This window comes from Typha angustifolia, chromosome 3 (assembly GCF_048772165.1).
Source record: "Typha angustifolia cultivar Huaian chromosome 3, ASM4877216v1, whole genome shotgun sequence".
Taxonomy (NCBI): domain Eukaryota; kingdom Viridiplantae; phylum Streptophyta; class Magnoliopsida; order Poales; family Typhaceae; genus Typha; species Typha angustifolia.
This window is the reverse complement of record NC_133241.1, coordinates 3,625,763-3,652,544: the sequence shown is the minus strand read 5'-3', so window position 1 is coordinate 3,652,544 and position 26,782 is coordinate 3,625,763. Positions and strand designations below refer to the sequence as shown.

General features: G+C 39.4%; 1 protein-coding gene across 1 annotated transcript; it reads right to left on the bottom strand.

Moving 5' to 3' along the window:
* Positions 1-17,270: 17,270 nt before the first annotated feature.
* LOC140758393 (uncharacterized) lies at positions 17,271-19,324 on the bottom strand. Its single transcript, XM_073094529.1, has 2 exons — positions 17,655-19,324; positions 17,271-17,574 (listed from the first exon to the last, which is right to left on the bottom strand). The coding sequence occupies exon 1, from the start codon at positions 19,227-19,229 to the stop codon at positions 17,685-17,687; it is 1,545 nt and encodes a 514-aa protein (XP_072950630.1). The 5' UTR covers positions 19,230-19,324; the 3' UTR covers positions 17,271-17,574; positions 17,655-17,684.
* Between the last annotated feature and the right edge of the window lie 7,458 nt (positions 19,325-26,782).

The window sequence follows — 26,782 nt, the reverse complement described above, 5'->3', positions numbered from 1 at the left end:
CTATTTTGGTCTATTTCGAGTGTTAGAGCGTATTAGTCCAGTCACATATCGTTTGGAGCTGTCAGGCGGGTCGAGAGTGCATCCTGTCTTTCATGTTTCATTGCTAAGAGAGCGCATTGGAGATCATGAGATTGTTGGATCAGTTCTACTTGACCCATTAGAGGAAATAGAGATTATAAAGCCAGTTCGTATACTTGCTAGACACCGACGACGACATGGTACCAGATTGGAGATGGAGATTTTAGTTGGGTCGCTTGGCAAGTCATCCGATGAGGCGACATGAGGGTTGGAGACTGACACTTTTCACCTTGATGGCAAGGTGGGAAAAGCGTGATGGACTGATACACTTAGTTAGGATCTTTTTTTATTGCATTAGTTGTTTATTTTTATTAAAATAAAATTCCTAAAGGTCGCATTTGAACGTAGGAGGGGTCGCATTTGAATGCCCTTGCAAACGCCTGCATCAGGTTTGAAAATACAGAGAATGCATATTGTGCATTCGAACGCGGTCAGATGAGTCCGAACGCCCGCGTTCAAACGCCTGCATCATGTTCACATATACATAGAACGTCTTTTGTGCGTTTGAAACGCGATCAAGCGCATTCGAACGTGATCAAGCGCATTCAAACACGATCGACGAAAATCCTCTAGAATTAAGGTTGCTTATTGTTTTAAGACTTGTTGGCTAGCCTCTATAAATATGTAAATGGCAGCTAAATTCATTACGCTATTGGATTATTGATTTCTTGCCTCCTATCTTCTCTCTAGACTCTCTCCCTTCTCCTTCGTCACCATCCTTCCACCTCTACCGTTAGCAACGTTTCTCCTAACTTCTAATCTTCCTCGATTGTCGAGCCACCCCTCTTCTTTGGGATCTTGACCACTTCATTCTCTTCATCTACATCCCTTAACCACATCCACCATCCCCCTTCACCTCCATATCCATCCATAACCCTAACATCCACTCCACCCGTCACCACCATCATCACCCACGTTCTTTTGTGTTTTCATCCCAGTTGCAGTTCGAATCTACGAATGGCGTTACAAAAGTTGTAGATCAGAAAGTTACGAATCTAATCTACTTAGTTTCGTAATTTTTTGACTACCGGAGAATATTTGATGAATATTTTTCCATGATTATGCAGACTGATTCCTATAATACATCCAGATCTTGAAAGAATCATTACGTAGCTTATCTTTGATACCGAGTGGCTCACCTCATTGGAATGTCAGGAATATTATTGAAGATTGCAAAATTTTTACTGAATGGGTTTTATAATATACAGCTAAATTATATTTATAGGGAGACAAATTAAGCTGCTAATCGGTTGACTAAATTTTATAATAGCAAGTGTTTCTTCTTTTTGTGGTATAGGTGAAAGGCACCCTTAACTTTCAATCAATCTTAATAAAGGATAGGCTTGGAATCCCTTACTCGCAAGATGTTACAATGTAATTTTGGTGGCCTTCTTTTTGGCTAGTTCTATTGTAAGTTTCATTTCTATAAAACACACACACACACACACACACATCAGATGATTCAAATCTATTTGACCGGTTCCACGCGCTTCAACACAGAAGTCGATCCTTATTTTATTTTTTGGTGGAAAGGTTAATGTATTAACCTCAAAAAAGGGCACAAAACTATTCTGGGTATCCAGAGAGATACCTAAAGCATCCCTGTACATGAAAAAGATGAGTTTTTCCTAGATTTGCTAACCAGTCAGCAATGTAATTAACTTCTCTAAAACAATGGGAGAAACATGTAATATTTAAATCATACAATAAACTAAAAATATCCAAACATAAGGATCACCTTTTTTTAAAATTTTAGTAATCTGACAACCAGGGACGTTTTATTTTCCAGAAATGTTCTGCCAGTAATACAATTTCACCTTTAATTTATTTGGGTTTTAATCCCCACTCTCGTACAATATATAATTTCACCTCTGCAAACAGATTAAGCACCTTGGTAAATTACTCAGATAATTTATGTACATAATAGATTACAATAAAGGATATCAAGAAATATACGAACCAAATACACTACTCACATTACAAACTCCAGTAGTAGAAGGGAATAAAGGAATAGACCAGTACCAGGAACTAGACTAGAATGATACAATGACAACGCTACAGCAGATGAATTAAGATAGGAACAACTTAACTGTTCATACTTCATCCTCTATATCATTGCAGGCTTGTATTCAATATTTTCTATATGATCCTATTCTTAGTTTTATGTTTCCTGAAACAGGCATGGATCTTGTGTTTTCTCTTCGAGGGAAGGAAAAATTACAGAAACAGAGGAGAAAATTGCTATAAAAAAAACAAAAATAGAGCAGAAAAAACTGTATTAAAAATGGAAAAGCAAGCTCCAAAGGGAAAACCAGAAGTTCAACCAATATGTGATTTATAGAAGAAAAAGAATCCCATGCATGCTCTTAATTTCTCTTTTTAAGAGATGTTAGGTCTCATATGTCACAATCATTTCTTTCATGAGAAACTGTGCATCCTAAATTGATAAAAGTAAAACCACAATGGAGCCCCTCTAATTTATGTTACTTTTACCTGTTGCAGTAAAACAACACAGAAAGTCAATCAAGAATCTGCTTCAAACTTGATACTGATAGTCCACCTGTTCTCTGACTAATCCAATAGAAAAAATGCAGCACAATTTGGTGGCACATCAGCATCATTGTTGTTCAATGCAGGAAATCCTTACTACAGGTTTGTCAAACAAGCTCATCAGCTTGTGCGCTACTCATAGCTCTAAATATTCTTAATTTTGCTCAAACTTTGACACTTTAGATGAGCCAAGGTTAAACTGATCAAGGCTGGGTCAACCTTTATTACAAAGCTCATGTATGTGAATCTGTCTGCAAAATCCTTCAGATACTAGATATTTGCTAATTATATGATGTATGACAAGTAATCCTGATACCAACCAAATGTAGGATGGATATAGCAAAAATGGTTTCGAGGGAGATAAATCAAAGATAAGGAAAGATATAGATTTCTATAGTAGAAACAACAATAGACTAGGAACACAATTAAGATAAAAACACAAGGCGAAAAGCAATTGGATATGAAATCCGATTGAATAAGATGTTTGTATGGTTTGCTACAGGATTAAACGGTACTGCTGGCTACAGTATCCCATAAAATACTGTTTTCCCCCTTGTTGTCTGCAGTGAAAGAAAGAAACTGAAAAAAGAAAAGATAAACAAGGAGGAACAAAGAGGAACGATAAGGTGAGAAAAAGAGAAGATAGAAGTACGAAAGATAATCCGGATTACCTGGATAGGGCTTCATTCCGAATGATTTGGCATCACATCAATCTATAATTCAAGCAAAGAGAGAAGAAAAACATGTCTCCTGTTTATTTCTTTGAAACAGAAGCATAAAGGATGTATCAAGAACCCTAAACAAACAAAAAATCTTACTTGGATCAAGTAAAAAGAGACCATACCAATATAGGAACAATGAAACCCAACCAATTACTGATTTATTGACTCAAAAGACCTTAAATTGACCCTAAATTTGGCCAAAGCGCCCGCCCACCTATTCAGGATGCCCAGCCTGCCTAGCACTTTTTAGCACCTAGGCAGGCTGCCATTTGCTGGCACCAATTGACTTAGCGGGTAAGCCACCCCGCCATGGCAGCCACCATTTCCACTTTCAGAAACCATAAGAGAATCCTAGAAATTTAGAGTCAAATGCACTAGATAACTTTTCAGATTGCTTAGCAAGTTGTAACAACTCCAATGAATGATATCAGTAAGACATACCAAGTTTCAAACATATTTATCATATCATGCAACATTGAATAAGGTTAGCTATTTTTAATGAATTTGTCAACTTAAAATTGCTTGCTATTACGGAGACTCTCTTTGCTTTGGTGATTATAATATTGAAAAGATTCAGAAAGATCAAGAAGGATCTTCAATCAATGGTAATCAGTGATAAATGGAGTTCTTATAGGGAAGATGATATTGGCAAAGCACAATTTGTCAAAGATAAAGTCCTTGATGACATTTGGTGAGACAAAATTAAATATATACTTACCTTCACAGAGCTTATATACAGTATGCTACGGGTTGCAGACACAAATAAACCATGCTTACATTTGATATATAAAATATGGGATATAATGATTGAAAAGGTAAAGACAGTCATATTTATACATGAAAACAAGAAAGAAGGCTAGGAATCTATTTTTTATTCAGTGGTGCACAAGATCCTAGTGGATAGATGAGATAAAAGCAATACACCATTTACATTGCTTAGCACATTCTTTGAATCCAAGATTAAATTAATTTCTAGTCCTCTTTCTTATGATTAAAAATTTTACTGTTCTTTCATTGCTATTGTTTACTAATTATATGATTATGTTAATAGGTATTATAGCTCATCATGGATTCAAGAGGATTCGAGAGGATTCAAATCGTGTATCACCGCATAAGGATTTGGAAATTTCTAATATAAGAAATAAATACTTAAAAAGGTTATTTCCAAATGCAGAAGAATGAAAAATGGCATACCAAGAGTATACTAGTTTCTCCACATCAACCAAAAGTTGTACTAAGTATAATTCAATAGTAGATAGAAATGAGTTTGATCCAAACATGTGGTGGGTTGCTCATGGTGCTTCTGCTCCTATTCTTCAGAATTTAGCACTTAGGTTACTTAGACAACCTTGCTCTTCTTCAGGTTGTGAGAGGAACTAGAGCACCTATTCTTTCATCCATTCATTGAAAAGGAACAAGATAACTCCACAGAGAGCTGAAGATTTAGTATATGTGTATACTAATCTTCGCCTTCTATCAAAGAGGTCTCCAGCTTATTTGAGAAAGGAGACCAAGATGTGAGATGTCGAAAGAGATTCTTATGATTCATTTAATGGTGCAGGAATGTTGGAATTTGTTGATCTCTCAATTGATGAACCGAGTTTGGAGACTATAATGTTTGTTGATAAAGGCAATGAGGCTGTTGAAGATGAATGATCTACCTTATGTTGCTATTTTGTAATGTGATACGATCTCCCCTTTGAGCTAAGGTTTGATCTTATCCCGTTTTCAGATTTGGACAACATCTGGCACGGAACTTTAGAAAAGGATTCTGAAAGTTGCCGCCGTCAGATCAACGTAAAATTTTGATATGTTATAGCCCTGGAAAAGAGCTTTCCAACAAATCTAATTTCAGAAAAATCAGATAGTGGGATCTTGAGATATCGTCCGAGAAGTAGACAAACATCAGAAGTCCGTCTATAGATCCATGGATAAGGCACGAGATCCTAGGTGATGATATGATGGTAGACTGGCAATATGTTACGATCCTTCCTCGGCTATAGGCTCTGATACCAGATTGATACGAACCCTCTTTTGGTGCTATGGCTTTGATTCAAGATTTATACGATCTTGCACGGAACTTTGAGATCAGATCCCGAAATATCCCGCCGTTGGATCGCTGTGAAATTTTGATATGTTGTAGGCCCGGAAAAGAGCTTTCCAACGGATCTAGTTTCAGGCGAATCGGAGATGGGGATCTCGAAATATCGTTCGTTTAGTGGACGAACGTCAGGATACTCTGTTTTTGGATTCCGTGGATGAAGGCACGAAATCCTGGGTAATGGTGGATTGTGGAGGGCCGGTGTTGATGGGGTGGCACCGGTGTAAAAGTGATGGTGGAAGGGTTATGGATGATGGAAAGGTTAGGGATAGCGATGGATAAATTGGAAGAAGGGGGAGAAGAGGGCCACTCCTAAGGGACTAGGGTGATTGGCCTGTCGAGGGAGATTAGAAGGAGGCAAGGCAAACTCAATTCTCAATATTCAATAATAATTTTGGTTGCCCTACACATACTTTTATAGGCTAACCAACAACTCAATCTTATCCTAAAACACAATCTTATCCTAAGGTAAATCCAAACTCGAGACGATGTCAAACATCAGGAAGTCTTGAGATATCGTCTATAGATCCATGGATAGAGGCACGAGATCCTAGGTGATGATGGATGATGGTAGACTGGCAATAATGGGGTGGCACCGGTGAGTGAGTGGTGGTGGAAGGATTATAAATGATGGAAGGGGTTAGGGTAAGATAATAGATAGATTGGAAGAAGGGGGAGTGGGCCGCCCCTAAGTTACCAAAATGAGTGGCCGATCGAAGGAGGCTAGAAGCGGCGGCGCCGAGGAACGAGAGAACGAGAGAGAAAAAGAAAAAGATTAGGGCAAATCTCAATTCATTCAATAATGACTCATTGGTTGCCATCCACACCTTTAGAACAATTGAAAAATAGCAATTATTAACCCTGGAAATAGTGGATTTTCGCTGATCGCGTTCGAACGCACCCCTAAAGTGTATCCATGCTCGAGACGACATCAGTGAAGTCCAAATCGTATTAATCCACCATGCTTCCGCAACCTTGTCCTCAAGGTGACTCGAGTGAAACTTGCTGTGTTCGGTGGGTCATCCTCAGTCGAGCTTGGATACTTGTACTCCTATTGGCCCAAGGTAGGATTCGGGTCCGTCTACATTGAGTCCACTTGGTCTCGGGTGGTCAAACCAATTGACTCAATGTCAGTTCAGCTATAAAAATTTGGTGCATCCAATTGCGCTCGGGTGGTCGAGTTAGATGTAGTTGGTGGATCCTGATTAAGTCCACCCAGTGACTCAAGTTAGGTTCAACCAGCCAAATTGACTGTTGGTTGTGCTCATAATCGTTCTGCCCACTCCATGGATTAGGATCCAAGTCAAATGTGTCCTGATATAAGCAAACTCGACTTAAATCAAGTAGAGGGTTTCTGATCAGGTCCCTTATTTAACTTAATTGAGTCCCCAAGTTCAAAGATGACTCATACTTGACTTAACCCTTTGGCTCTTAGGTCCAACCCAGCTCATGTTTAGCAATTCAACCTAATCAAACCCAACCATATAGCCACCCAACCATGTAGCCATCTTGAAACTCTAACCACTTAGGGTTTTCAAAAAAAATTGAAATCCCTAATATTTCTCCCATAATTCCCTCTTTATCGGTCGTTGCCATAGGAGTTGCCTTGGCATGTGGCAGCCACTGCTGAGCAGTGACCACCTCCAGTAGTTGCTTTGGCAGGGTTCCCGACGGTGTGGCGGCAGTCGACGACAATGAAAGGCCAAAGTTGGCCCAAAAAATGAAATCTTCATCTCCTTCTCTGTCCCGTCGCAGCCACGACAAGGAGCCTTCCGCCGTCTGGAATATGAAAATAGCTGCCGGTGAGGTACCTCTTGGGGTGGCGATGGTTGACTACTGTGGAAGGCTGAGGTTGACAAAACCAAAATCTTCATCTCCTTCATTTAGTCAACCATGGCAGGAAGCTTTCGACCGTCTGGGTGAGAAAAGCAACAGCCCACGAGGTCTTTACGGGGCTGTCAACAACCGATGCTGCCGTGGGTGAAAGATTGCAGCCTTCTCCTTCGAGTTGTAGCTCGGCGGGGAGCTGCAACGTCATCGCCGATGACAACGCTGTCGCGGTCAACCGTCGATTGACTGAGGAGAATAGTGGAAGGTCGCTGAAGGCCATACACGATTTCTTTCTAGTTGCCAACTCGCCGTGGTTGCAAAGGGAGGTGGCGTAAGGCGGCCTAAGTGTCGGAACTCACGGTTTCGGATCATCTCCATCACCCTTGATGAGAATTCCTGATGAGGGATATCGAGCGACCATGCTTGGTCTTCCTCCATTCAACAATGCTTCACACGGTTGTCGACTCGTCAAAGAACTCCGTTCTGATGTCGAAAGAACCTTTCCAACCGTCGAGGTCGTCGGAGGAAACTGCTGTCTTAAAGCCGGATTCTTCGTCGTTTCTGCAGGGATCGGGAAGGATGCGGCTAGCCTTTCGCGGTTTGTCGGCGAGATCTCTGATGCATGGGAAGATGTGGAGGTTCCGAGGGCTGCTACAATGGTTGAGGATCCCATTGTTACCGACAGCGGTTCATTTCGACTGACCATAGATCGAGGTGTAGAAGCTCAATCTTGCTGGTGAAGGTTCGGAACAGGTGGCAACGGGTTCATAGTGGTAGACTCACGTGGGGAGTCGTCGGTGCATTTTCGATCGCCTGATACATTTAGTTAACTTTTCTTATTGCATTAATTGTTTAATTTCATTAAAATAAAATCCTGCAGATCGTATTCGAACGCGGAAGGGATCGCGTTCGAACGCCCTTGCGAATGCCTGCATCAGGTTCGCAAAAACAGAGAACGCAAAATGTGCGTTCGAACACGATTAATCGCCTGCATCGCGTTCACACATACAAATAACGCCTGCGTTCGAACGCAATCGACGGAAATCTTCTAAAATTACGATTAATAATTGTATTTTGGTTTGTTGGCTAGCCTCTATAAAAGTGTAGATGGCAGCCAAAATCATTATGCTATTAAATTATTGATTTCTTGCCTCTTCTCTTCTCTTTATTCTCTCTACCCTAATATCTCTCCTCCCTCTTCACCAACCTACCACCTCTACCGTTGGCAAAGTCCCTCCTAACTTTTAATCTCCCTTGTCTGTTGAGTCCTCTCTTTTTTGAGATCTCGACCACTTCTTCACCTTCGTCTTTATCCCTAACAACATCCACTATCCACCCTCATCTCTATTATCATTCATAACCCTAACATCCACTCCACCCGTCATCACCACCATCATCCACAATATATCGTGTTTTCATCCTAGTTACAGTTCGAATCTGCGAAGGGTGTAAATACGAAAACGTAAATCAGAGAGTTACGAATTGATTCCACTTGGTTTCGTAATTTTATGACTACGGGAGAATATTTGGTGAATATTTTCCTTCGGTTGCGCAGACTGCTCCCTATAATAAATTCAGATCTTGAAGGAATTATTCCGTATCCTTATCATTGGTATCAGAGCCTATCTTTTGGTAGCGTAGAACTTATCATTGGTATCAAAGCCAGGCGAACCTCAGACCTCCATTAATGGTTGAAACAAGGAAGATGACGTTAACAAGAAGACCAGTGAGAGCACACCGACAAGGGAAGACTCAACCCACAATAACCCTAACAGAGGAGGAAGCAAAGGTCCAGATGGCAAGTTTCACCTCTAAGAAACAGCATTGCATTGATATAAATCGTTTATTTGTGAAGAAGGATTTACCGGTTGAGCAGACTTTTATAGGAGGATTACACGCAGATTTGGGACAGCTGCATATGAAGATTTTGCTGCCACATTAAGCAAGATGATTCAAAGGATGACCGTAATGAAGTACTAAGCTAAATTTAAAAGAGTTAGTAGTCGCTGTGCGCCACCTTAGCCCGAACCGACATTGATGAGCACATTCATTTCAAGGCTGCAGGATAAAATACAGGCGGATGCTCGTGCTCTTTGTCCTACCCTCTTGAGAAGGCCGTGAGGATGGAGCAAAAACATAAGACTCAAGATGACAGCAAAAACAAGTTAGGGCAACCGAGATGGGCAGTTTGCGCCTAGAACGTCGACTGGAAATTATACGGGTTCAAAGACAAGGGCTGCGAGTACTAGACCACAACCACCTTTAAGACCTTCCGATGTTAGAGGAGGCAGGTTCGAACTCTTACGTGAGTTTGGAGACTATAATGTTTGGAGCGAAGAGCGGAGGACCTTTGCTTTTGATGCAATGAACGTTTCACCCTCGGTCATCGATGTTCCAAACCGATCAGGAGTGTGATACTCATTGACGGTACATACCTTAGCTCATCAAGAAAAGGAAACGTGAGAGAAGAATAGGTTGCAAGCTCGGTAGTATCGGGTTGGCGTGATAATCTATTAAATTTCATAATCATATCCTAGCAATTTTTTGATCCATCTTAGCTGTGCTGGAGTATGTATACGCCTTCTTATAAAGTATGGAATGCTCCTTTAATCGGTTCGGATAATGAATCACCTATCGATCAAATAAACCTTCCACTTTGTCATCGCATGTAAAATTGCTAACATCTCTCTCTCGTAAGTCGATAATTGTCGAGATTTTTGTAATAAAGCTTTGCTAAGAAAGGCAATGGGACGTCCTCCTTGCATTAGTACAGCATCTATGCCAACTCATGACGCATCACATTTTACAATGAACTTTTTGGTGAAGTCCTGTAACGCAAAAACAGGCGTAGTCATCATTGCTGTTTTTAGTTTTTCAAAGACTGTGGTGGCTTCATTCGTCCATCTAAAAGAGTCTTTCAACAAAGAAGTGAGGAGCAGTGATCTTGCCATATTCGACGATGAAGCGGCGATAATATCCGGTTAGCTCCAAAAATCTTCACAATCGATCATGCATGCTACCTTTTGAGGATCCGCCGGTACACCTTTTACTGAGATAATGTGGCCTAAATACTTTACTTGTAGTACTCCCCATAGGCACTTGGACTTCTTGATCTTTAGCTGGTTTTGCTTCAACAAATTCAGTACGTTATCTAAATGCCGCCAATGCTCCAATTCAGTTCTGCTATACACTAAAATGTCGTTAAAGAATACCAAAACATGATTCGTCTTTTTTTCGCACCAATAGCACGGGCAATGAGTAAGAGCTATGACTTGGTTGAATGAGGCTTTGCTCCAACATCTCGACCACCATCTTGGAGATAATTTCCTTTTGCACATGTGGATACCAATATGATCACATTCGTTGGTGCAGCCCCGGGCGCGATCTCTATGCGATGGTTCGCCGTTCTCCTTGGTGGCAACTCCTTTGGTTCCTCAAACAGTCTAGCAAATTTTTCTAATAAATTAGACAACTCGATGGTAGTATCTAAACTCATTTGAGGTTCGTCTCCTGCTGTCCTAACTAAAAAAGATAGGTCAAATAACTCGCACAAGGCAGCCCCACCATCAGCTGCATCACAGGAATCGGCAGAGATTGAACGCCATCAAGCCGCACATCTTTATTTACTTGCTTAAATTTCATCAATATGCTCCAGAAATAAAAAGTGATAGGTTCCAAGCTTTTTAATCATTGTGTGCCTAGGAAAATGTTTGTTCCTCGCAGCGCTAATGGATATAAGTCCACAATGATGTCGTGTCCTTGCACCTGTATACTGACCCGACGACATAAGCTCTCCGCCTTAACCTTCGTGCCGTCTCTAATAGTAATGTCAAACTCCGTGGTCGGTTCAGCATCCAAACCTAATCTTTTCACTAACATCTCGTCTAGAAAGTTGTGTGTACTCCCGGAATCGATGAGGATGTGCACACAATACTTTCTTGCGAGTCCGTCTATACGTAACGTCCTCAGTGCAGTTCCCGAATATGCATGCATCGATATTTCAGCTTCGATAACTTCCTCCGCGCTCTCCTCAACAGCCTTCTCATGGACCTTCTCTGAACACTTTCCATCACCAACAATGTACGCTGACCCAAATGTTTTGAGATTGTTACAGAAGGTGTTGGATGATCTAGAGCGCCATCTAGAGTTGGAGAATTGAGATGGTTTGCTGCTGGACCGCGGATGTATTTGAGTGCTCGTAAATAATGGATTACGAAAAAAATTGTTGGAGCACTTCCACCAAACTCCGAAGGCTGGTTATGAGGGTGAGAATATCTCATAGTTGCACATGGCCAGGATTGAGGCGAGATGTGAGGAGTTTTGTCCGTGCTTACGAAGTCTGTCAAAGGGCTAAGACAACCACATTGAAACCGATCGAATTACTACAACATTTACCTATACCTCATAGTTGCACGTGGCCAGGATTGAGGCGAGATGTGAGGAGTTTTGTTCGTGCTTGTGAAGTCTGTCAAAGAACTAAGGCAACCACATTGAAACCGACTGAATTACTACAGCCTTTATCTATACCAAACCGTGTTTGGGAGGACATCTCTATGGATTTCATAGAGGGTCTTCCGCTAGTACGTGGTTATTTCATTATCTTTGTGGTGATTGACAGATTGAGCAAGTATGTGCACTTTTCGACATTGTCACATCCATTTTCAACCAAGTAGGTGGCTGAAATTTTTGATAGATATGTTTCTCGATTACATGGCATGCCACGCACGATTGTCTCGAATCGTGATCGTGTATTTATGAGCGACTTTTGAATAGAGTTTTTCAAATTACAGGAAACTCGATTGAACTTCAGTTCGGCTTACCATCCACAAACGGACGGCCAAATCGAGGTAGTCAATCAAGGCATTGAGCAGTACTTGAGGTGCTTTGTTGGAGAGATGCCGAGACAATGGTTAGAGTTCTTACCGTGGGCAGAGTGGTCTTACAACACCGCCTACCATAGCAGCATTGGCATGACTCCATTTGAGATGGTGTATGAACACATGGCTTCGACATTACGCGCTTATAATCCAGTGACATCTATAGATTGGACAGAGGTGGACTTAGCTTTGATGGATAGAGACGCCACATTGAGAAGGTTGCATGACCATCTTAGATTTACTCAAAACTGCATAAAGCAAGTTTATGATCGTAGTTATAGGGAGTAAGAGTTCGACATTGGCAATTAGATGTTTATGAGAGTGCAACCGTATAAACAGGTAACCTTGCGTCCGATGTGAAACCAGAAGTTAGCACATCACTATTTCGTTCCGTTTCGGGTGTTAAAACGTATTGGTCCGGTTGCATATCATTTGAAGCTGCCGGAGGGGTCGAGAGTGCATCCTGTCTTCCATGTTTCATTGCTGAAGGAGCGGATTGAAGATCATGAGATCGTTGGATCAGTTCAACCGAGGCCATTAGAGGAGACAGAGATCGTAGAGCCAGTTCGTGCACTTGCTAGGCACCGACGACGACATGGTACTAGATTAGAGATGGAGATTCTAGTCGAGTGGCTTGGCAAGCCATCCGATGAGGCGACATAGAAATTGGAGACTGACATTTTAGAGCTTTTCCCCGACTTTTTACCTTGAGGACAAGGTAGGGAAAGCGTGGTGGGCTGATATATTTAGTTAGGGTCTTTTTTTATTGCATTAGTTGTGTAATTTCATTAAAATAAAACTTTTGTAGGTCGCGTTCGAATGCGGATAAAGTTAAGTTCGAATGCCCTTGCGAACGCTTGCATCAGGTTCGCAAAAATAGAGAACATAAAATGTATATTTGAAGGCATTTTGTGCGTTCAAACGCGATCGACGGGAATCTTCTAGAACTAGGGTTAATAATTATATTTTGGCTTATTGGCTAGTCTCTATAAAGATGTGGATGGTAGCCAAAATCATTATGCTATTAAATTATTGATTTCTTGCCTCCTCTCTTCTCTCTATTCTCTCTACCCTAATCTCCCTCCTCCCTCTTCACCAACCTACCACCTCTACCGTTGGCAAAATCTCTCCTAACTTCTAATCTCCATCGTCTGTTGAATCATCCCTCTTCTTTGGAATCTCGATCACTTCTTCCCCTTCGTCTTTATCCTTAACAACATCCACCATCCACCCTCATCTCCATTATCATCCATAACCCTAACATCCACTCCACCCGTCACCACTATCATTCGCAATATATCGTGTTTTCGTCCTAGTTGCGAGTCGAATCTGTTAAGGGCGTAAATATAAAAAACGTAGATCAGAGAGTTACAGATCGATTCCACTTGGTTTCGTAATTTTCTAACTATGGGAGAATATTTGGTGAATATTTCCCCTCGGTCGTGCGGACTGCTTCCTGCAATATATTTAGGTCTTGAAGAAATCGTTTCATAGCCCTATTATTGGTATTAGAGCCTATCTTTTGGTAGCGTAGAACTTATCATCGCCATGACTTCTCTTATCGCCCGTATTTCCCGTATCATCTCCCCCATCATCTGATTATTGATGGTCATCTGTTCGGAAAGTGATCCTATCATGGCTTGAATGCTAGGCTCTTCCATATTCAAATTTGGTCAGGTGATTCTGCAGGTGGAAGTTCCCGTAGCCATTTCCCCCTCCTCTATTAGAGAAATCTCATCTTCCTCATTTCGCCACGTAATGGGTTCTTATACCAAAAGATCGTCTACGAAACAATTCTTTAAGATCTAAATTTATTACAGGAAGCAGTCCGTGCAACCGTAAAAAATTATTCATCAAATATTCTTCGATAATCAGAAAATTACGAAACCAATTGGGTTAGATCCGTAACTTCCTAATTTACAACTTTCGTATTTACCCTAGAAACAATGGATTTTCGTCGATCACGTTCGAACACACATTATACGTTCTCTGTATTTACAAACCTGAAGCAAACGTTCACAAACGCGTTCGAATACACCCCACTTGTATTCGAACACGACATACAGAAAATCTTTTTTTTCCCCTGAAATAAACACTAAAACAAGAATAAAAGACACCCTAAAGTGTATCCATGCTCGAGACTCATATCATAATAATTGTTAGTTTTTAAATTTTTCTGAAACTCAGTTACTTAGACAGTTGGACATGTTTTGCACTTTTAGGGCTTGTAATAATAATCTGATATCTTTTTAGAATTTTGTACACTTTTGATTATCTTTCAATTTTATTCTTATCTTTAAATTAGTTCTTACAGCTTGATGTATACTTCTTAGTTTTTTGAATGATACTTCTTAGTTCTTATAGCTTAATGTATGTATTTAACACTATTAGATTGCAAACTTTTACTTTAGATGTATTAATAATATATTTTTTTTATTTTTTATTTTTTTATTTCGTCGTGTCCTATGCCGTGTCCGTGTCCTATATTTTCAAAATTTGCCATGTCGCTGTATCCGTGTCTGTGCTTCATAGTAGGGAGAGATGAAGGTTCAATGGAATCAGAGACTTGTTCTCCCTAAATATGATCAAGTGCTCTAAATGCAAGCCCATAAGCTACAGCATGAAAAAAATGCCTGGGCACCAAGAATAAAAAATTATAAAATTCTGTTGTAATCTTTGCTGCCTAACTATCAATGTGACAAATCATAGCTAACCAATATAAGAGTGTATGGACTGTGATACCATAAACAACCATAGGTCTTAAACTCGAGTCAAAGTGTTAAAATTTGTTTGAATGAACTAATATCTTTTCAAAATATAATCAGATATGCAAAAATATGGTCAAATACGAATTTTATCGCTTATATGTGGTATTAGAAGCACTAAAATACATTTTCAAAGTGAAAAAGGAAGTAAAAGATAGATCTTCTCTCATGGATTTCTACTGTTGGTACCATGAGAAATCTTAGTTTGCACCTTTCTTGGCTACTAAAAAACTTAGGAAAAAGATATGTTCTAGCATGAGATTGGAAACGAACAATTAATATGTAGAGAGGGATTTTCTACAAGTAGATCACTACCATAATTAGAAGAGCATTATCTATTCTTATCAGGTTTGCTTCATACGTAGATATTTCATATAAGCAAAGTTCGAAAAATTAGGATCGGTATTCCGAAAAAATGATACGTATTAGCCGGATCAGCCGTACTAGCCATATCAATCACTTAGATTAGATCGGACTTTTTAATTACGTAAAATTCTAACTATTATTTAAAAATGCAGGAAAACTTCTAAAAAAAATTTTAAAAAAAAAGTTTACCAAAAATAAGAAAATAAAGAAAGAAAAACTATGGTGCAAAAAAAATTGGAAATAAGAAGAGATTAGAAAGAGAGTGAGTGGAAAAAAATCAAATAAAAGAAAGAAAAACCATGGTGTAGTGAAGAAGAAGAAGAAGAAGAAGAAGAAGAAGAAAAGAAAAAGGGAGAGAGTGGAAGAAATGAAAAAAAACTGAGAGAGAAATAAAAAAATAAATGAAAAAATTATATACCAAAGTTCGTCAAAGTTCGCAAGAGTTCTCCAGAACTAGATCTCTTTGTAAAAAAAATTAATGGTTATATGATAAGGAGAGAAAAAGGAGTGGAAGGCCTAAATCAGGATCGGGTTCGGTCAATCCGATAAACCATGCATGCAAGCATATGGTTAAACTATTAGACATGTTATGTTTATCATTTCTTAATTGAGTTAGAACCATCTTATGCTCGAAAAAAATAAGCAAGGCTAATTTCTCATATTTGAAGAATTTAGAAACTTTTTCCTCCTCTCATTCATGTCATTTGTCAATGAGTTGGAAAAATTTCATACGCACAAGAAAACTCAACATCCGTAAAACTCACATCTGAAATTGCAATAATTTATTCCATCTATCCGCTCTAAGAGCTTCTTTTATTAGGATAAGACCAAACTACAAGTCAGTGTGAATATATGAATATACAAAATTTGAGATAAAAAATATTTCCTAAAAACCAACAAAGTAATCAAGATGGAAGCAAAAGATGAGCAAAATACTAATAGCAAATCACGCCAATTACCAAATTATACTCAATATTAGCATTTCATTTTTGGACCACTAGGTACAATATTAAATCTCTTTTAATATAAAGAGAATTTACAGGAGCAATAAGTCTTTCCTAAAGTTTTCTTGGATTTTGCATCAGTACCACACCAAACTAATGAAATTATAAGAAGAAATAAGCCAAAATCCAAAAAGAAAACAAAAAAAATTACATACATCACAATAAAGAGATGATAACTTGACAAAACATACAAAAACAGAACACCATAAGGGAAAGTCCAACAGCTTATAAAATAAGTGAAAGATAAAAGAGATCATATACTTCAAAAGAATTTACAATGCCATCTCTAATCAAATAATTCAGCATATTCCACATTATTGAGGAGTACATTTATGTTTCTGCTTCACAAATATGATATTATATTGTCTTCTCTAATAATATCAAGTGTTATTCCTATCTTGGTATTTGTAATTTCAAGAGTTTTAGCCCCAGTTAGAGAAGGACCAGATAAGCTCTCTAGTTATGAATCAGGTATAGAACCCATAGGGGAAGCTTGGTTACAATTCCGAATCTGCTATTACATGTTTGCTCTAGTTTATGTTGTTTTTGATGTTGGACTGCTACTTAGTATCAGCAATGCGTCTGAAAAAGTATCTTAAAGGGTGAAATTAGATATTTGCACCTTGTCAAAGTAAGGAACCATGGCAACAGATTCCATTTTGAGAGATTCGAAAAAGCAGAGGATGGTAAAAAAACATAGCAACATCCACTTTTTGATATAGAAATCATTATCTAAAAAATTAAATTCAATGGTTTCCAAACAAATAAATAAATGAAAGAGATGGATGAAATTACAAATGGATCTCGGTCTAAGAGAAAAGGGAAAGGGGAGATGGCGAAATTGGTAAATACTACGGACTTGATTGGATTGAGCCTTGGTATGATAGCCTGCTAACAGAAACAAACAAACTAAACATACGAACCACAAAAGCACTATAACGGAATATCAAATTGCTTGTTTACAAATTAAGTGAACATAGACAAACATGAAGTTGTGTAATTAGAAACATGACCATTAATTAAGGAAATACAATATAATTTAATTATTGGATCATATACAGTAGAAAGATGGTACCATTTTCTCAGCTAATCCCTTGTGGGCAATAGCTCAGTGGGAGCAGGAGCATTTCAATGTATCAACAAAATGTTCCTCTCCAGGTTATTATTTGTACCAATACATACAACAACCATCTCCTGGCTTCAGTAATTGTTGTTGTGGGCCAGGGGAAGCTTTACATCATATATTAACTGTAACATATGTATGGAGACAGCACAATTTATCTACAGAATAATAGAGTGCGATCTCTTAGTAAAGTCCAAAAAAAATCTAAAAGAGCCACTTCTGTGTTTAGGGTATGTACCTTTCTCTTATCGCCATTTGAACCACAGAATCAACCAATCTTGATCGCTTTCCGAGTTGCCAATGCCTTAGCAGCTTCAGAAACCTTGCCTTCTTCAACAATCATTTGATTTAACCTAATGGCACTCAGAGCAAATGTTTCAATAGAATCGGCTCCAATCCCCGGGCATCGAGATATGTCGATAACCTCCAACCATCTGCTGCAATGCTTTAGCAAGGAAAACAGAGAATCGCCAGTCAAACTCCGGCAACCCCTTAGTCTGATATCCACCAGATTCCTGCAAGATGCGAGCATCGATCTGACCTCCTTATCGGCCAGCGTCTCATTATGTGACAAATCCAACCTCCGGAGCCGTGGCATGCTCTGCCCAAGGAAGGTGAGCAGACCAGGCTCCCGCTCCACGACATCGCAGTTCACCAGGGCGAGCTCCTCGATGGCAGCACCGGCCGGCGCACGGGCTAGGGAGCGGAGTCCGTCCCCTGTGACAAGACAGCAGCTTTGAAGGCGGAGGGCGGCAAGGCCGAGACCACCGCTACCTACTCCACCTCGGTGGTAGTGATGATGACGGTCGCCGGCGATGGCGAAGAGATGGTCATTGTGGAGGTCCAGGGGGAGGCGGAGGTCAAGGGTGCGGAGGGCGGAGCCACGCTGGTGGATGAAGTGGCGGAGCGCATCCCTACTACCGCCGTCGTATAAGAGAAGGGAAGTTAGGGCACGGCAATGATCGGCCGCGTGGAGGAGGACACGGTCAGCGATCGCACGGCACGTCCGCAGCTCAAGGCCGAGGAGGCCACCAAGGCAAAGGGTGAAGGACGGGTAAGACGGCCCATCGCCCGTGCCGTCGCACGCACGCAGCTGCAGCCACCGCAGGTTTCCACAGCGCCGCCAAAGCCAGGAGAGCCCGCGATCCGCCGCACGGATACCCGACAAAGACAAGCTCTCAAGAGGCAACACAATAAAGCCATCACCATGTGCTCCGCCATCGCCGTCATCGCCAATCGCATCACGCGCGGCGCGGCGAGGGGACGGTTTAGGACGGGACCGGATGAGCGAGAAGGACTTCAAGGAGGGAAGGTTCGCAAGCCATTGGAGGGATAGAGGAGGAAGGGAGCTTATATGAAGAGAGGTGAGACGAGTGAAAGAGGAGGAAACCGAGAGGAGAGCGGAGGAGGAGACAGGGGAATTGGGCATGAAGCGGAGGTGGAAGAGGCGGCGGGAGCACGGGGAGACAGCGACGGCGAGGAGGAGAGAATCAGAAGATAAGGAAGTAGAAGAAATTCCATCGGTATCTATGTTGTCATCTTGGATGACGGTTAGATTGGAGAGGAAAGGGTAGTGGGAGAGGATGGTAGAGAAGGATGGCGTGAGAATAGTAATAGTACTACTACCATCAGCAGTAGAAGTAGGAGTATTTGTAATAGAAGAGGAAGAAGGAATTCGGAGGGAGAGAGAGGTGGTTGAGGACCGGAGGAGAAAGAGCCAGCGACGGGAAACAAGAGAGATGGATCGGGAAGAGGAAGGGGGAAGGCGTTGGATAATCTCTTGGAGGAGCTCATCGCACAAAACCATATCCATCTCCTCTCCTCTCTTCTGTCTTCTCTCGCTTTTCTTGAGCACCGCCTCGTGCCGAGGGAGAAAGAGGAGAATGGGTAGGTCGGTTTGGTGGGATGTTACGCGGTTGAATGTGGAAGAAAGGTAAAAGGAAAGGGACAAGAAATAACGGGGACCCACTGCCAAATTCTTTGTTCTGAAGTGCTGTTTCCAGACACGGTTTATGCCAGACTTGGTTTATGCCGCCAGATATTGGTCAGAACTACGTAAGCTTTAAAAAACTACAGAAAGAAAAAGAGGATTTTGTCCCCTTAAATCTTATATAGTTTTGATACTGCCATTCTTTCCCGTTCTATGTTTTCATTATAAAATCACTTAAAGTCTCTTTAACTAAATTGCTCTTGCTTTATTTTTGAGTAGTTAGAAAAGTCTGCTTTTCATTTAATATTTGTTTATCCTTTTTCAAAAATAAAATAGTACTTTTATGAAAGAAAACACTACTTTCTTAAGCTCAATAAATATTTTTCTTTTTCCTTTCCGTGCAGTCTATCTAAATAAACTTATCATTATTGTCTTCACAAACCATATACTAATAAATTTTCCTTTTTATTTAATTTAATTTGAAACTCAAATATTTACCTAATGATATGTTTGAACAAATATTTCTTTCTTATAATAGATTACGATATTTAAAAATGTGCATACATTCAATGTTTTTGTAATACCTAGGAAAGAAAATTGGTCGGCACATACCATCTTTTCTTTCCTTCCCTCCCCCCACATGCCTGACAAAGGACTGATACAAACTAAGTGCTTGGGGCTCACTAGAATAGACTCGATATATACCAACCCACAAAGAGTCCTGCCTCAATTCAATGCGACTTAGGGCTTGCGAATCCGCGAGCTCTAATCAATTGAGAGGGGGGGCACAACCCTAGGAAGGTTTTAAGCAGGTTACAACTCACTAAGTCAAGGTTTAATGGCTCGAAGATAAAAGAAAAAGCCCTAGCTCATATCTAGCTAGGTAGTTGAACTACTATTTGGTTAGTTAGGGCTTTTGAGTGTCTCATGTCCTTTTACCTTGAATCTGGGGCTACCACTTAGTTGAATGATAGATCTAGGTCTAATTGAGTGATGTATATGGAGAGGGCTCATGGATTTAACTTGGAGACAAGTCTGACATAGGAGAAAACCTTGGACTCGACAAGGCTGTGCATGTCTCTCGTGTTTGGCTAGGGTTTTGGGCTGGTTTAGGCCTTTAAGGGTGGAGTCATGATAATGCAAACACGAATATTACCTATTTATTAAATAAGTTAGAATTTCTAAATATAAACACAATCTATTTATTAAATAGGTTACACAGGTCCTAAACAGGTTATTGGGTGGCACAAGTTATTTAATTTCTTATAAATTATTCGAGTTATAAATAGGTTTATTTGAGTTGTAAATAAGTTTACTCGGGTTTAAACGAATTTTTTTATATTATTAATGAGTTAATCGTGTCACAAACGAGTTGGTCGAGTCATAAATAGGTTATCATGTTATAAACGGATGGTGAGTCATATAACTAGTAGGTAGGCCGGGTCATAAATAAGTTAATTGGGTTGAAGTAATAAACACAAACATGATTCATTTTAATAATTGGGTTAGATGGGTTGATCCATTTATGACCTGAACCTAATTAGACTAAACTCAAACTTGTTTAAAAGCTAGGTTACCTTGTTGGGTTATCGAATCAGGTCAATTTTTGCTAATCCTAGCATAGAGGCATGCTAGGGGTTGGGATGGTGACCTAAGGTTATGGCAACTGTAGCTAGGGTTTTTAAGTGGTTTGGATAGAGGAGGAGGGCATCTATGGGTGGGTGGATAAGGCCGATGAATTGGCTAGAACTAGTGGTGGCTACGTGATAGCTATAGCTAGGAGATAGAGTGGTAGCTCAAGGTTAATGGATAGCTTAGGCCATGGCCTAGTTGAGGTATTGAGAGTTAGAGCACGATGCCAAAATGTGGTTGTAACATCTCGTACCGGGATTTAAAAAAAAATTGCATGTGCACATGAGGGGGAAATTTGGCCAAATTTTCTTATCTCTAGGTTTCGTTGAAAATTTGGCCAACCAACGGCCTCGTGCCTCTCTGTACTGGCCCCAAATTATTTTCCTTGCCATTCTCTATCTTATTGTGAGGTTTTTGGGTCGCATTCACCTAGCCGTGGGTGGATTGGCATCTCCATTAATGGAGTTTTTTTTTTTCCATGACTCTATCAGGGTAAGATGGGAAGAAGGTATAGAAGATGGGTTTGTGCTGGGCCAAACCCCCTCCTTTTGAGCTTGGACAACAAGCAAACTTGGGTTGGCCCAAGTGTTCATGGTGGTGGATTATGGGCGACCCATTTATTTGGGCTTTGGGCCAACCCAATTAGTTGAGTTTAGTTTTTAATTTTCTTAATTATTTTGTTAAACTTGACTTTATTGAATTGAGTCATATAAATTTAATTTTCAAGCAATGGTAATTCATTTATTTAGAATATTAGAGGTCATAAACTATAGTAATTATGAATAATATATTTTATTATAGTGCGTCAGACCGTCATAATTAATATACCAACTCTACTTGATTAATAAATATAAAGATTTTTAGGTGGACATACTCCAAACCCTTAATAGCTAACCGTTGATTAATTAACTTAGGTAGGTTGATTAATTAACTTTTATTATCGAGGTTGATTCATTGTGCTAGGATGATCTATGACGTAATTAGAGTTGATTAACTTGGAAGCGATGTCAAGCAAACAAGTCCTTTATAATTTAGGAATAGCGTAATATCAAAGTGATGTTTTACTTTATTAGTTAATTGTATTAATATCATACATATGTAGATGTATATTCACTATTCATCATAACTATATTTAATTTACTATTTCATAGTTATTTATGGATTATGATATCTTCGATGTGCATGTCTTATGATTAATGATATTAATCACTGCACTACTTGCACGTGCCACTATGTAGTTAAGTTTTGTCTCGGTAATGCTCGTTACTCGCTTAGCCTAAGGTTAGGGGAGCAAAGTGTATATTTATTACCTATATTTATCAACCAATGCCTAAAGTCGTGAGGTCAGCTAGGGACTATCGGGCATCGTGTGCACTAGTTTGAGTAGGCGTAATACTGCCGTGTATGAAAACTAGACACTAGGTGATCTGAAATTATGATTGAGAAGTAAAAGTCATAGACCTAACGGTACCCGATAATGCAAGATCAAGGCATCTATGAGCAGTATGCTCTTGTTACCACTATATGTGATGATTCCGATGTATGCAATGATTCTACTATGTGCAACAATTCTGCTACAAATAACAATTCTGTTGTGTATAATAATTTACTAGAGCGGTGATATGGAGTTTAGATATGGACTTACAACTAGGGTCCTTAGTTTCATGGCCATAGACAATAGGTTATATGTAACGTCGTCAAGCATGTACGGGTAGATGTATATCCCTTCTCAATGTTTAAGATGATGTGTGAGCCTATATTTGTTATATGATGGATAACTTTTTAAGTATGTTATGATAATTATAGCTATGACTCAGTGTGAGCTTGATATAAATGATTTGATAGTTTATAATGCATATCATGTGTTCTTTTATTAATATATGTAAGCTATTGATATGAATATATTGCATAGACACGTTACTATGATCATGTTGACATGCAAATGTATCATGTGATATCATTCTTTGTCCTAATTTTAGACTGTAGAGATGTATACTTGCTGAGCTTTACGCTCACCATCTTTTATAGAAAATATTTTTTTTCAGATCGGTAGATGACCTCGTAGTCTTTAAGTTCTATCGAGTAAAATAAGTTATATGAATTGTAGCCTCTACGCGGTATTTGTCTTGATGAGGTATAAAGATATATATTTTGGAGCTTGTTGTGGTCTATGGTAATTTAGACTCTGTTTAGCTTATTTTATATGTAAAAATATTATGTTTTATTCTATATATTATGTACAAAAATTTATTAACGAGTCACATGAAAACCACGTAAATTCTACCCACGTGAGGGGCACGTATATTTGGAGGTGGGTATTTCAACATGGTATCAGAGCTTAGGTTTCACCAAATCCAGCATGCTTTCCAAAATACAATTCATACGATTAACATACAGGAAAACTTAGAGATTGCGTATGTAATAACCCCAAAAAAAAAAGAAAAGAAGAGAAAAGAAAAGAATAATAATAATAATATATAAATTGAAAAAAAAATAATAATAATAAAAATAAATAAAAGAGACAAAAAGAAAGAAATAAAATAAAATAAAAAAAATATTGGCGTTGCATGGCACGAGCTCGTGCCATGCAACATGGGCGCGTGTTGGGGGCGCCACGTGCGCCCACAACCGCCGGCCCGGCCAACCGGGCCGGACCAGCTAGCTGCGGCAGGCCCCGCCGCCGCCGCAGCCGCCGCCTTTCCCCCTCCTCCACCGCCTTCCCTCTCTCTCTTTATATATCTCTCTCTCTTTCTCTCTCACATATTCTCTCTCTCCCTCTCTCTCTCTCTTTTCTCACATATTTTCTTGCCGACGCCGGTCTACCACCGCCGTCGCTGCCGTCGCCGCCGCAGCACCACCCTCACCGCCTCTCCATTTTATACAAACTATTAGACAATACTAATATACTAAAAATAGACATATATAATATAAATTAAATATAAATATAAGACTACATATATTCACTAATAAATAATAACTAAAACTCTAAATAAATTTATAGGCAATATTTATAATTGTAATTAATAAATTATTATACTAAAATGCTTAGTAAAATTATATTAGTTATAAATTATCAAAATAATTAATTATCTAAATAGACTATGTTACTTATCATTAGGAAGTAATTATATAAAAAATAATAATAATAATAGTCCTCTTCCAACACCGTCTGCTACACAACAAGAGGAGGAGGAGGCCAAGAATGGAGAAGAAGAAGAGAGGAAGGAGAAGAGAAAGAAAGAAAGAAGAAAGAAGAAAGAAGAAGAAGAAGAAGAGAAGGAGAAGGAAGGGAGGCTCACCTAGGCTGCGGCGGTGGCGACGGCGACGGCGACAGCGACAGCGGCGGCTGGCGTTGATAAGAGAAGGGAGAGAGCTCAAGAGAGAGAGAGAGAGAGAGAGAGAGAGAGAGAGAGAGAGAGGAGGGTAAGAGAGAGAGAAGGTGGTGCGGCGGCGACGACGGCGACAACGAGAAGCCGTCGGCGAGGAGAGAAAGAGAGCGGTGCTAGAGAGAGAGAAAGAGAGAAGGGTAGAGAGAGAACGAGGGAGTTAGAGAAGGAGAAGGTGGTGCGGCGGCGACGACGGCGACGGCGGCGGTAGGCTGGCGTCGGCAAGGGAAGGAGAGAAAGAGAGGGTTCGAGAGAGAGAGAGATCAAAAGAGAGAGAGAGAGAGGCGGTGAGGGTGGTGCTGCGGCGGCGACGGCAGCGACGGCGGTGGTAGACCGGCGTCGGCAAGAAAATATGTGAGAAAAGAGAGAGAGAGAGGGAGAGAGAGAGAATATGTGAGAGAGAAAGAGAGAGAGATATATAAAGAGAGAGAGGGAAGGCGGTGGAGGAGGGGGAAAGGCGGCGGCTGCGGCGGCGGCGGGGCCTGCCGCAGCTAGCTGGTCCGGCCCGGTTGGCCGGGCCGGCGGTTGTGGGCGCACGTGGCGCCCCCAACACGCGCCCACGTTGCATGGCACGAGCTCGTGCGATGCAACGCCAATATTTTTTTTATTTTATTTTATTTCTTTCTTTTTGTCTCTTTTATTTATTTTTATTATTATTATTATTATTTTTTTCAATTTATATATTATTATTATTATTCTTTTCTTTTCTTTTCTTTTATTTGGGTTATTACAGCGTATAGCTGGATGTATTTGACATTGGTGACATCTAGGATTACTTTAAAATTCATAAATTGATTGAATATGAATTTGGGGATTGTTGTCAGTCAATAAATAATGTGTTATTACTCATTTAAATCAGATAATTTGATTGTTAATTATCATTAGCATTAGGGTATCAAATATGTAACCAGATTGGAAAATAAAAGTTGAATAATTTGTATTTTTGTTTCTCATGTGTGGTGATTCATGTAGAAAATGATATAAAACTATATGCTCTATTAGTAAAAAAAAAGTGAGTTAATGATGATATCTTCTACCGATCGTCATAGGTGTTGCTTTTATGGGTTCTTTTGGTAAGGTGTGCACCTTATTCTATTTTGGAGTCTATTATGTAATAAATGGATCTAAATTATCCCACATTAGTGTGGTGAGTGGTTGAACTTCGTTGACTAGATTAACAACCAAATTCTTGAGTTTTGATGATAGAGTTATTATTGCATTAGTTAGTTTATTTATTTGACCCTTATTATATCTAAGTGTGTTTAGTGTTATAATTGGAGGCGTAGTGAGTATATAAATTATTGATTTATTTGAAATTATTCTTTTTGTGAGATGAGTTGGTCGGAGTGAAAAATTAGGTGATGGACTAATTGCTAGCAGTGTTATCACTTGTCTAATATTTCATTGTGCACCATATTTATTTTGGTGTTGCTTTCGCTTATCGTAAAGTTCGTTTTATTTTATTTTCTCTTTCAAAAAAAAAGTTTATTCTTACAAATCGACTTTTATGACGAGTGACCAAGTGCATGCATTAAGTTGATGGAACTTGGTTAGCTGTCAGTTTAAGATATTTAAGGTTGGAAGGGTGATTTGAGAGTGAGCTATTGATGTTTAGCTAGAGGTTGATTTGGCGTAAGACTTTTCCTAAGTACTAATTACCTAGTCCTTAGGGGTGTGTGTTCTCCACCTTTCTTGTCTAAAGTTTTGATATAGTGTTAATAATATCTAAATGATATTTAAGATTAGATCAATTTTTACTTAATGACAAGGACATTAGAGGAGTTAATCTCAATGTAACTAGATTTTTTTTCCTTCATTGGGTAATTAAAGGGGATCAGTTTAGGCTATATTATATTCTCTAGGCTATGCTTGTATTAATTTATTTCAGCTTTGTATAATAATTGGAATGATGTTGGTATTAACCAATGTGGTTCTTATTAATGTTTGAAGTGAAGTTCGTTATCTCTATCTTATGTAAATCATTAATAAGGAAATTATCGATCAGTAATGTCCAAAATTCTATTGGTGAATGATTGATGACTAGTCATGATTGGATTGAGTATTTAAGCTCTCAATTTAATTGAGTACTCATGGAGATGAAGGAAGAATGATATATAAGTTTGATCTTTCACTTAGAGACTTAGTTATCTCGAAGTTATGGGTTTACTAGTGAATTTTTATTGTATTGATGGTGATAGAGTTACCTTATGAATTCTTGTACGGAAAAAGAATGACTTATGATAGTAGACATGGAGATCATGATAGAGAATTAATACATTTAGTTTCACTCGATTCATGTGAAAAATAAGAGTTTAGAAATGATACAAATGATGATATGTGAAAGTTCTTATTTTGAGAGAAATGAAAACTCTTTGAGCTAAGTGTTTATTATCGGTCTTTGTCATAACGTAAGGTCAT

Bases quoted from the DNA above. Each gene is read 5' to 3' on its own strand.
- LOC140758393 (XM_073094529.1), bottom strand. From the start codon at position 19,229: ATGGATATGGTTTTGTGCGATGAGCTCCTCCAAGAGATTATCCAACGC.